This window comes from Pithys albifrons, chromosome 3 (genome assembly GCF_047495875.1).
Source record: "Pithys albifrons albifrons isolate INPA30051 chromosome 3, PitAlb_v1, whole genome shotgun sequence".
In the NCBI taxonomy this organism is placed as follows: Eukaryota; Metazoa; Chordata; class Aves; order Passeriformes; family Thamnophilidae; genus Pithys; species Pithys albifrons.
Window position 1 is genome coordinate 14,360,099 of NC_092460.1, and position 13,149 is coordinate 14,373,247.

Here is a 13,149-nt window from a genome sequence, read left to right on the forward strand (position 1 = left end):
GACTTGAAGGTCACAACTGCAAAAGCTCCTGTTGAGCAGTACTTCAAAACCATGATATGACTTTCTCCCCATCCAGAAACACAAACCTAGCAAAAATAACAGTGAAGGCAATTCCATCCTCAGTTCCTGCCTTTCCACAAACAGGTGGAAGATTTTGACAGGCAAAAACCATTCAGCAGCTTCTGAATGAGTGGGTGGAAAGTCTTGTAGGACTGGCTTTATTTCACTTACATTTTATTATGTACAATACCTGTCAGTTCCCACAGTGATTATGTGACCACCATGTACCCAGAGGGCAGGTTCAGAGCACTCACACAGCGGTGTCCTCTACCCTCTGATCACGAAATAAAACAGGCTAATACATAAAACAAATAGATGTTTTGCAGTACCTAAAGGTGGTTGCAGGCTATATCCATGCTCAGCTGCCCAACCCACTTGGTGAAGGAAAGGATCCAAGTAGAACAGCCACTGGTCAAATTTGTCAGAATCCTCCAGCCCTTCATATCGCAGCTTCAGCCTCCCACCAACATTTTCCACCACGGTAACTATCCAGGCTTCCAGGGAATCCCGGGGGTTCTGCAGCTCTAGTCGGGAGCCTGGTGCAATGAGATCCAAGGGATTTTTGCCTCTGTGAAGCTACAAAAAGAATACAAGTTATTCTGTACAACAGAACAAAATGAAGCCCACACTTCCAGCTCCTTACTCACGTTTCTTTTCTGCATGAACGAAGTCTGAAAACAGAAGGAATTCACGTCCCTTACTAAAATGAGACAGGAATGACAATGCCCAGAATCACTGCTGTTTGCATCAGAGCTTCCTCCCTGCCTGCAGACACAGTCACACATTTCACTGACATCCTCATTACCTTTTTCAGAGGCATTATCACTTATATATTCAAGGTTTGAAGGAAACATGAATAACCTCTTTCTAAAACTGAGTCATCCAGCATACAAAGATGACTAGACAGAAACATACCAAGACAGAAATGTTAGCTGTAATGAAGATGTCAAAGAGCATTTTCAAGAAGCCAGTATGTTCTCTACTTTACAACCACTCACTGGCATGAGGTGCACATTTTGTTTAAAGTGCAGAAGGGAGGATAAAAATTTGGCTATTCGCTAGGAAAGATGCAATATTTAAGTGAAATAATAACCTGCCCACTAGTAAAAAACCCAAACAAAACAGCCCGAAGTGAAAGGAGTCAACTGAGAAAGGGAACAACATATAAATAAAGACAAATTAGATAATTTAGATAAATAAAGGGTAATTTCTTTTGAGTTGTATGATGGAGGAGGAGCAGAATAGGAAGAAGACTGAAATCTAAGGAAGTTGAAAAAAACTTTTCTTTTGACAAAATTAATGAACAGCCCAAACCGTCAGTAACAGCAATAGATACATTTCAGGACAACACTATCAAAGCTAAATACTGTAAACAGGAAACACTAGCGTGGAACTCTCAGGTCAGCTGATATTACAGTGCTCCCTAAACTTACAAAGGGAACTGAACTGACAATCCAAACAGGGGTTCCCTTAGTGATGAAGGGGAAAGCCCAGACTAAATGCAGCACATTGCAGCACTCACCCCCTCGAGCAGGTTGGCAGGAGCACTGCAGGCTCCCTTCAGCACCCGCTGCAGGAACTCCTCCTGGTCAGGTATCTTGTCCTTGATACCTAAATGAGAAGTGAAGAAGAAACACTGTGATTCTTCCTGTCAGATAAGGATCGTTCAGACACAAGATGTTACCACATCCCTCCACTGCCTAATTCTCGGGAATCTGCCATGTACCACTAACATCTTCAAAAAAGAAACAAAACAACAAAATGTTTAAAGGAAATAACAAACCAGTGGATTTTGGAGGGTGGTGACTGAGATTATCAGAAATCTCTGTAAGAATTAGCTCTGAAATTAACCTAACTCCTCTCTGGTGAAGGAGCAATCTCCTGCTGCAAACCATGGGATTTCAGAAGAAAAATGGCAGATAACCTCAACCTGTCCCCACAGCAACCCCACCTGCACACAACCACCTTCAGGCTTCCAGCCAGGCTTACACGGGACAACAGCACAATTTTGTGGGTGCTGCTTCTGTATGTACAGTTCTGCACACAGAGCCCATACCTTCAGGCACTTTGAGGATCTTCTTGTTCTGCTCACACCAGCCGATGGGGTGCAGGTCAGCCGTCAGGATGTCACACCAGAAGTCAGCCTTGCGGTCCTCCCCGTACCCATCGTAGCGCAGCAGCAGCAGCTGCCCACACGTTGTGATGATGGTGGCCACCCAGTAGGTGTTCTGGTCAGACTTGACAGCGACCTCCAGCTTCATTCCAGGGGCAAAACCGTTCTGCAAACTTGTATCCACCTGAGGAGGAAGACGGTCACATCTGAGTACACCTCTGAAACTTTGCTTATCAAAAGGGAAACAGTATAGACTTTGTTCATTATAAAAAAACCTCCAGCTAAATACCATCCAGTGTCTTCAGACAAACAACTTCATCACATTATGGGACCTGAGCTGGAATACACACAAGAGCATCACAAATGACCATCCTTTGCATTTTAGAATTATCTTTTCAACCTTAAATCAATACCTTACCATTCATCTTCCTGCCCTGAACAATAGCTCCCCTATCACTGAGAGGATTTCCACCCACAGCTGGACTGTCAAGCTCAGCAAAACTAAAGGCCCAGCTCAGCATCACAACTTTGACTTACTGTGTTGCCTTTCAAGGTCTTTGGACAAAGCCTGTTTAAAATACCTACACATGCTTTAGGCAACAGTAGCACTGTGTCTTCCACCATGCTCATCTAAGAACTCATGGAGCAGCACAAACTGCAGAACAAGGATTTTTAATGTCTTCAGCCAATAACCTAAATAATTCTGTATGTAGCACTGCTCCATAAATTGTAAGGAACATAATCAGTATGTGTTCTTGAGTCACCTCATGCTTTGACAAAATAAAACACCAAATACTGTGAGTGCCCTGTGTGTATGTGGGTGTGCTGTGTGCAGGTGAGGAATCTGACTGCACAGGACTGACACGGAAATGGGAACTTAAAAAGAGAAGGCAAAGCATTCAGTTTTTCAAATCCCTACCTTCTCTTAGCTCAAACAATCCTGAAAGAGCAGAAGGACCCTGTTCTGCTCTCACTGTAGTATGTTTAATCTGTGCTTAATGCCAGGCCCTCAGTCCTAATTAAAACTGTCAATCCTTTCTTCTCTGCTGACTGTAACTGGTGTTTTCTTTCTTAAGTAGTCCCAAGTTCCATTTCCACTTTGAATCAACTGCAAGAAAGGCTTTCAGTATGATGCAGATGGAGTAGACACTTTCTGGGGTATTTATTCCCAGTTCAGTAACTGCCATAGCTATTACAGTCTCATCAGCCAGCACATACTGGTTTGCTAAAAATAAAACTAAGAGAACCACATTAGAAAGAAAAGCATATGCCTCTTTTAACTGTTCACATCCTTCAGGTTAATACCCTTCACTTAGAGAAACCTCTTCTTAAAAACATAATCAGCAGACCCAATACCTGCAGGCATTTTGAAGTAGCATGTCTCTTAAAAAAAGACAGTTGTCTGGCTGAAGAGATATTCCTAAAGACTTCATATGCTGGTTCCTGAGAGAAAAGCCGTGAGCTCGACAGTCTGAGGAATGGAGCATTTAGTGCAGCTCTCTAGACCCGACCTTTCAGCAAAGCTCAGGGCAGAAAGAACTGCAATCAGCGAACCCAAGCGCAGCAGGAGGAACATTCCCTGCAGCCAGGTGCGTTTTCCTAAGGCTGCCAGGGATGCTCCCTGGGGATACAGCGCAGACCCAGCAGCTGTTCGCGCCCTCTCCTGGACACCGCGGAGCAGCTCAAAGCACCGCGTGTGGTTTCTCCAGGCGGGCTCAGGGCAGGCGGGGGAACCCAGGATATTCCCTGGAGCAACGGTCCCGGAGGGTGAGCCTGTTGCCCCACACGGGGCAAGCTGAGCCGGCCAGGAGTGGGCAATGACTGCACTGCCCAGGCAGCTCCAACCCCCTTCCCATCGAGGCCCGTTCCCAACCTGTGCCACGGCACAAAGTCAGAGCCGGGGAGGCAAACCTGGTCAGGAGCAGAGAATGATAAAGAACAGACTCCAAGTATTAAAAGCATGCAAGAACACACAGCAAATAAACGTGTTCAGATGATGCTGAACACCAGCTTATTTTTAATACATGTTTACACATGCCTCAGAGTAGCAGAGAGGAATTAAAAGGGAGCATTCAACAATTCTAGAGAAAGTGTAGACTTGGAGGGGATGACAACATTGGCACCCACTGCAGCTCCAGGTTTTGGTAAGTTCTTTCTTCTATTATATTAGGCAAAACAGTCACTTTGATCTAAATACAGTTTAATTTTTAAAATGCTTACAAATTAAACATTAGAACACGCTTAATTTGAGAACTACCTTGCATTTACCAGTACGTCTTGCTCACAGCAAGGCAAAACTTTCAGAATTAATATAAACATACAAATATAAAAAGTCTTCTCTCCCACCTAGCTTTGCTACCACTGGCTATGTAATCATGGAGTACATTTTCTTAACCTGATTATGTACTCTCCTACAACACAGGTTAGGTATTTCTCACTCACACTCATAATGGGAGGTCACAGTCTCACTACTTCAGTATTTAGAAAGAATCAAACAAATACCCTAAGCTTCCATCTAAAATATCTTTATAATAATTATTTAATTCATTATACATGTTCATTTGCTCTTGTTCCAACACTATTCTTCAGCTTAGATTTTTCCACTCTGTGTTTTCAAGAGTACAAAAGTAATTCCTTCTCAGCTCTCCTGATAGTGGATCATAAAATATGTCATTCTTCAAGTCAAGCAACTTACACTACAGATTCCAGCTGGCAGGACCACCAGTCACCAGCACAGACACATCAGTGCCTGCACACTCTCCACTGAATATCACTCACCTAAAGTATCCTGGAATCTCACTAACCTTTCCTTAGGGCTTCATCACACAGACAGGCTGTCACTCTCCACTGGGAGGCAGTGAGACTCTCCTCTACCTTTTCCAACACATTACCTTCTAATGGACAGCAGAAACCCCGAGCATGTGACCTTGCACTCCTGCATTTCTATTAACAGCCAGATCCAGGGGATGTGACGCTGAGGTAGATACACTTCTCTCTCTGCTTGTCAATTCAGTGTCAGCATTAACTTCTCAAAATTGTATGCCAAGCTTTTCACAGAGAACATCAACACTGGTCCCTGGACAAATTCTAAGGCACTCTGCTAGTAAATGCCCGATAGTTCAGCTTCTGAAAGTGCAGGCATCTATTTCCCCTTGCAGAGGCCCTGGCCACCCCCCAGTCCTCAGCCAAGCCCCTCAAGGGCAGCTTCTCCACTGCACTGGCCATGAGAGATGCTCAGGGCAACAGGACAGGGCCGGCCAAAGGGCCGGCCAAAGGGCTGGGCTTTGCTCACACGTGCTCACCAAACCACTCTCCACCACAATGTCACTTGCACCAGAAAAACTGCACTGTGTTCCTCAGATGCAGGGGTTAAGAACAAATGAAAATGGGGATTTTTTTAAAGCTAATTGTATTTTTACTGACCATGGCCACAGCCAGCAGACCTCTGACTTGACACAGCTGAGTTGGCGCAGGGGTGGCGAGTCTTTCAAAGCGTGTCTCTTACTAATTAGCAAAATGCAGCTACAATATTAATTTAGTTGGCCCCCACTGTAAACCTGGCATTACGATCAGTTGTATCATGTCCAAGCTATGACAGCAGGCTTCCTTAACAGAGATCCAGTAGGGTAAATCACACCAGAGAACAGACAGACCACTCCTCACACTACTGCAAAATGCCTTTGCTCTGGTTCCATTCCGTGCACTCAACACGGGCTGCACAGACACCATCACTCTGAGCAAGCTCTCTCTTGCCACAGCCTCAGTACACTAGAGAAAAACAAAGCAAGCAGAGGCCTCTTCCCTCCAGAAATGAGACACCTGAATGCTTATTTGGAAAAAAACCCAAAAACCAAAAAGCTTACAATTGCATCCCAGTCTATGGAAGAGCTTCTGTGAAGTCTGTGCTTACTCTGCATCTTCACTACTAACACAACTGCCATATTTTAACAGATTTTTTAATGTTTTGCACTTCTGCAGGTTACCTTTGAATTTTTCATTAACAGATCTCAGACTGCTTTCCTGTTGATTTAAGTTTCTGATACTGACAGTCAAGATACTGGACCCAAAAGCACGGGGCGCTTTCCAAGCGGTGTGTCCCACACAAGTCACCACCCTCACTGCCATGGTAAAAGACCCACAGCCAGTCTTTGAAAGACTATTATACAGTAACTTTAGTAAAGACCTGGATAAGGATACAGGTTGGTGGCAGTCTGGAAGGTATTTTAATTGCTGGAAGAGAACCAACAGGTTTGGAAACCAGCTCCATAAAACTCACCTTCACTCATGACCTGGTACAAAAAGGCAGATTTCACATTCAGATCTCCCCCAACAGCACAGTGCTCTCCAGATTTTACCAACAAACTTTGATTAAAGGTGTCCAAGGGCAAAGACAAGGGCTTATCAAGACTTCATCCTATCCATTAAGCCTGTGACCAACAATTATCCTAATCAGTTTTCTAACTACTACAGTCAAGTGTTTGGCAGAACTATTATTTTCTCCATGCCTCCTTAAGATCCACCACTGAAGACTTTGAGAGCACATTTGAATTCTGCTGTTCAAGAACTATACTGCCACCAGCTTTCTAAACAAATCCTCCATAGCAGATGCCCAGTGGCACCAAAAGAAGAAAGAGATTGGCTATTCTGAGCTTCTTGAGAAAATCAAGGTTATCCTCTGGCAGAAAAGAAGAGGAGCTCTTTAATTTTCAGCACTTGTGGATGGGGTCACCCTGCGCTACATACAGAGAGGAACATGAGAAGCAATCATAAAAAGGTTATACTGCTCATTTCTATTTACTTTAAGAAATGTTATTCTAGTTAGTCTTCCCAACCTGAGAGCATCAACACATTCAAAGAAAACTTAAATATTCAGTGTATCAAAAAACAACGCAGGACATGGTAAACAAACACACACTCCCCTACTCACATGTTTGAAAGATCCATGGGGGGCTGCAGTTGCTCCTGTGTCTTCTAGATACTCATCCCAATTGAATTCCATTTCATCCACACTGGAACCAGCATCTGGAAGAGAAGCCAAACACCTCTAATTTAGCAACCTGTTGGCTCAAGTTTCAGGCTACTACAAACCCCAGCAAAGCCTGCTTCAATTCCAAATGACTAAGTACCCAAGTGAAAGTCAGTTATACATTTCAACACACAGACAACACCATCTGGCCTTGCTTTGTATGTGAATACCACTTTTAAGTTGGATCTGGGCTGAAAAACAGTGAAATCCTGAGGCTTTTGGTTAAGCACAAATTGCTTTCGATTAGTGAGAGAACGCAGGCAGAAGAAGAGCTCTGTATTTGTATCAACAAATATAAGAGACTCAAAACTTTGGGCACATTGGACTGTTAGTGTATAAAACTAAAAAATATGCAAAAAATAGCAATAGAAAGAGATTTGAAAAGAAAGACTAAAAAAAATTTGAAATACCACTGTCCTTTTTCTTAAGTTAGATAGTATGCATTTAAATGTTCTAAAACACCAAAAGCAGAGAGGGGCATTCAGGGTAGTTCTAAAGAAAACAACTTGATACACAATTGAAATCAAGACCACTCAGATTAATCACTTAAAACTGCCCAGCTCATGAGGTGTAACAGCTTCTTTAGACCAAGAAAATTTCATTTCATGATGCATTTAAAGCATAAATGTGCTAAAACCACTGAAACCACAGTTCAAAGCTCTCTCAGGCTGTTAGGGAAGCAAGCACCTGGAGAGACTCACGCTACCAAATAGTCAGATTTTCTATTATTATTGTCAAGCCTGTCCCCCAGCCCTGTTCTCCCCTTCAGTTCTTGGCTCACTTCCTTGCTCCCTTCCTATTCCCACTTTTTCCAGCGTGTAACCCACTCTGCTGAAAAGGTGTCACACCAGCAGAGGTTGGATTTCAGGTTCCCTGTTGTTCAGCACGCAACCACACTACATTTTTCCTGCAGGCACACAGTGGGATGGCCAGGGAGGGTCCCATCTCATGTAATCAGCATTCTTAACCTCAACACACAAAGTGCAGCTCCAAGTTCAGCAGCAGGACAGGATGGCAGTGACATGACACCAAAGCAGAGCTTTCATTTTCACTTTTCCACTGATCCCACCATCTGCACCATAGCTGTCTTTGTGAGTGAACAAGGGAGCTTTTCCCCTCTCAGGACCAGGAAACCTGATACCTTGTTTGTATTTGAAGACAGAGAAATCTCTTTGTATCACAAGCCTGAGGAGAGCTCAGCAAAGGTTATAAGACACCAACATTTCCTCCACTCTGAGCCTTCCTTAGGACAGGCTGCAACTGTTCTTTCAGGGAGTAGTAGTTTGAGTAGGAAACATTACACAGCAAAAAAAAAAAAAAATTAAGTATTACTACATGTCTTTATCAGCCCCCTGGACATGCTGAGAACCTGCTGAGTGTGCTCCAGGACAGCTCCCAGTCCTCCAACAGAAAGGGGCAAATATTTGCCCAAAAGTCTGAGATATGTTAAATAAACTAAACCCACTAAAGGTCTTGAGTGTAGGTAGGTTCAATCTTATCTTCAGACTGATGTGTAAGCTCTTCTTTGACTTCTCATTGTACCTCTAGGAGTTATCATTTCCCCAAACTTAGAAATGGACATTCAGTTAGCTGTTGTTTGCTGATGGCAGTATCTATTTTAAAAGAGGTTCTTATCTCGCCCAAATGCAACTTCTGTTGTTTTTAACCAACCACAGCTTGTTACACTGGCCTTTCACAAGCCTCAGAGCTTGAAAGATTCAGAGTTTGAATATCACCCTCACTTTTAAGTGATAATTTTTAACTTACAGAAGAAATGACCTGGAGAAATAAATAAGGAGTTCTATTTAGAAAATTTTTGAGGGAATAAAGAGGTTAATGCACAGACCACATTTGTTCGCAAATTAGGGTGGAGCTGATCAAAGCTGATCAAGTCATTCTAAGGAAGATACAGTTTCATTGCAAAATGTTGTTAAAACAGGTTAAGTTTCCCTAAACCATTTAAACCAAATTTTATTTTAATATGACCACAAAAATGCTTAATTCCACAGCTCAAGAACCAAAGAGGGAAACAAATATCAGCTCGGACACAACATCTGTGGTCAATCAACACCTAGAGTGAATTCTGCCTAATCTTCCTCCTGACCAGAGAAAACCAGGTTGGCCCTTCTCAACAAAAACCTGCTCATAGAATCACAGAATCAGCTGGGTTGGAAGAGACCCCCGAGATCATCAAGACCAACCCTTGGTCCAACTCCAGTCCCTTTACCAGATCATGGCACTCAGTGCCACGGCCAAGCTCAGGTGAAAAACCTCCAGGGATGGGGAATCCACCCCCTCTCTGGGCAGCCCATTCCAATGCCTGAGTACTCTTGATATTTTTCTGCTCTCCAACTTCAATTTCCCCTGGCAGAGCTTGAGCCCATCGTGTCCCCTTGTACTATTGCTGAGTGCCTGGGAGAAGAGACCAACCCCCACCTGGCTATAACTTCCCTTCAGGTAGTTATAGACAGTGCTGAGGTCACCTCTGAGCCTCCTCTTCTCCAGGCTAAACACCCCCAGCTCCCTCAGCCTCTCCCCACAGCACTTGTGCTCCAGTCCCTTCTCCAGCCTCGTTGCTCTTCTCTGGCCCCGCTCCAGCCCCTCAATCTCTTTCCTCAACTGAGGGGCCCAGAACTGAACACAACACTCAAGGGTGTGGCCTCCCCAATGCAGAGTGCAGGGGAAGGGTCACTGCCCTGGGCCTGCTGGCCACGCTAGTTTTGATCCAGGCCAGGATCCCAAGCTCAGCACCAGCTCAGCTCTCCTCCAGCCCCAAAGCTCTGCCTGCACCATCCATAGCGTCCCGTTTTTGGGAACAAAGTCAGGGACTGCTCTGTGCCTTCGCAGCAGTTTGCAATGCCCTGGGAATCCCACCCGGACCTCGAGGAGTCCTCCCTGCCCCCGACCATCAGATAACTGGCTGAGGAGCAGTTAAGCTCCTTAAATGAGGCACAGGTCACTTCACACACTGAAAGGGTCAATTAGTAACTTCTGTTTCCACTTAATTGCTATAAGGAGCTCCAAGGAAAGCCAGTTTGCCTTTGGCTACAGCTAAAACCATTCCCGGCTGGATCAGCCACCGCAGGTCCTTTGTCACCGCGCTCTCCATGTTTTCCGCAGTGCCTGTTTCCTTCAGATCCAGGAGAGCTCTTTCCTCCCAGGTGAGAAGGGCTCACATTGCTCTGTGCTGTGCAGGGCCCAAATCTCACCAGCACAACCAAAAGCTCACATGAAACTCATTTTTCATAGGAAAAACAAATTAAAAAAACACCAACCAACCAAAAATTATCACAAATCTCTGTCCAACATTCACTGCAAACTTAATAGTCTTCCTGCTTTATTTTAGAGAGTTTCCCTCAGTCAGAGGGATTTTTAAAAACTTTTTTAAAAAAGCACAGACAGCTTTTGCTGTTCATTCATTCATAAAAGTACAACTCAGCTTGTGTTTGCACATTACTAGGGTTTTAAAAGTAAATGAGTCGAGGTGATCGGCCTTGCACTTCAAGCACTGGACAACAGGAGTCAGGAATTCCAGGAGCTTCCCTCCCTTTCTGGGGGCTGACACAGCTGAGGGCTGTGCTTAGTTAAGAGTTTTAACCAAACTATTTGCTGCTTTTACTTGCAGCTCTGCCACAGCATTCCAGGTGATTTAGCATAGCACTCACAGGAGCACTGTGGAACAGGAAAAGCTCCTTGAATAAAGCTCCAAGCAAAAATGCTGGATGAGGATTCACAGTGAGACCAGTAAATTAGTTTTTTAATTGTGGCATGTGGTAGGATTTCATAAACCATGAAAACCCAAGTCTCTCTTTTTCAATATCTGAATGCAGAAGCACTCCAAGAGTGCAGTGAAGGACCATCTTTCTGGTGAGACTTTCAGAGTCAGAATCCAACCACTGTCCTGGTTTTATTGGCAGGATAGTGGCAGCAGAGCAGGCCCTGCTTACATCAAGCCTTTGATTCAGTCTGTTGGCATTTTTTTGCAAGACCCTCTTGCACAGCTCCATCCTCACAGGTTAGCAGATCCCTGGACACACAGCAGAGCAGTTTAAGGAGGTCACATTCCTGAACGGTCACATGTCTGTATCAAACATCCTGACCTGTCTGAATTCAAACTGCTCAATAAAACCTCAGATATTCATATCAGAAATTCTTGCTACTGTGAAAAATCTTGCAAATCAATATGACAGATGACAGCAAGGAAAACCATATTTAATGCATCTGCTTCTATAGCACAGTTTATTAATCCAATGCTGCATAGATGTACATATTTATGCTCTCTCTTTCTCGCTGTATCCTTAACTGCTACAAATCCTAAATGAATTCAGCTTTCTACTACATGGAGACATATTTTCTGTATTAGACAGGATGACTGAGCAGCACATTAGCTCAGTAGCAAAGCACAACTTTGGCAAAGGCAGGGGAAGAAACCAGATGCAATTCCCATCTCTCTGGCTTTGCCTACAACTGCTTTGTGTCAGTAGAACTTCCAAATCAAGCTAATTTGAGAAGTGTCCTACAGAGGTGCTATGGAGAATGCTCATTCACTTTGGAGGTGGGAAAATTCTCTGTAAGAATATCAGCAGTTTCCTAAGTAGGGCTAATACTTCCCATTGGTCACTATTTTTACTAGTATGATTGGGAACACTAACTTTTCCTTTCTGAATTTTATCATGAATTACATCCCGCTGCTCTCTGATACATACAGGAAGAGAAAGAACACGGAATTGCACCATTTGGACATGAGAATATAGGGAAATATTCAGGAAGATAGCTCTTAAAAATACCTGAAATGGAAACAGTCTACACCAGGCTGTTTTGATCTTTGGAACTGAGTTAAATTCTCACTGCAAATAACTTTCATGCATCTTTAATGTGATATAGTTGAAGACTGTCACATTGGACATTTAAGTACATCACACTGAAGTCTGCAAGACCTTCAATTAAGGTTAACCTAAAGGTTTCTCACCCTGAAATGTAGACATATTTCAATCTGATTTTAATAACAGTTAATCTTTTTCATCTATACCAGCTGCAAGGCCATGAATAAATAAAGATAGGTTGGAATTCCAGCAGCTGAGAAAGGCTGTGACAAGAATGAAAGTTGTCTTTTCCCCTCATAGTGTGGGAGAGCATCACAACCAACACTCTTGAGCACTGTCTGGGTTCTTGGGAGGCAGAGAGCCTGTATGCAAACCAGAAAGACAGAGGGGACTCCAAAAACTACAAATTCTCAAGTGGAAAAAATTACATCAGTGAAAGAATAGGAAGGGAATGCTCCAGTAGTAGTTTGGACAGGTCTAACTCAAAAGCACTTCAGGAAACAAAATTGAGGGCACAACAAACTCAATGTGCTTATGCTTACATGGACATCATTTTCTGTGAACTGTCTCTGAATGCAGCAAGTGCAGTTCTTGTCAGTTATTGTTTGCTTTTCACAGCCTCCTGTACTCAAACCTGGCACAAAAGATGCTCAGAAAAATAGCTGTGAGTAGTTTCAAGCCAGTATCAAACCCTTCCCAGCTATTCCAAAAGCACACAGTGAGAGAGGACTCTGTGTCCTCTGACCCTTTCTGAGGAAGATGGAAAAATGAAAATAAAGGCTGTAGTTCCAAGGGATGTGCTATCAGCCTGTGAACACACCACTGCTGACCATGTAAACATCTCCTTATTGTTCCTCTCTCCCATGCTCAGAGACAGAAGTCAGCAGTTTCCTTTAGCCAAGGAAAAAGCATTTGCATGTGCCCAGAGACATTCTGTATCCTTGTCAATGGTGACTTTTCTTGCTTATTTGAGGATATAACATTGACAACAAATAAAAGTCATAAACCAGATGACAGCATTCTTCTAAAAGCACTACAGAGAAAAAATCACATTTAACATTTCTTCACTAACACTGACAGCAATTACATTTCCAAGAAGAAAAGGTGCAAAAAACTACCAATAGTGA

At 43.5% G+C, this 13,149-nt stretch overlaps 1 protein-coding gene across 2 annotated transcripts in view; it reads right to left on the reverse strand.

Moving 5' to 3' along the window:
- Positions 1–13,149, reverse strand: part of SFMBT1 (Scm like with four mbt domains 1) — a 73,011-nt gene that overhangs the window by 24,836 nt on the left and 35,026 nt on the right. For both annotated transcript variants that reach the window (XM_071550553.1, XM_071550554.1), the window contains 4 exons: positions 7,101–7,195; positions 2,117–2,357; positions 1,583–1,671; positions 390–636 (listed from right to left, as the gene is read on the reverse strand). In XM_071550553.1, coding sequence (XP_071406654.1) covers positions 390–636; positions 1,583–1,671; positions 2,117–2,357; positions 7,101–7,195 — 672 coding nt within the window. The remainder of the gene's footprint in view (positions 1–389; positions 637–1,582; positions 1,672–2,116; positions 2,358–7,100; positions 7,196–13,149) is intronic.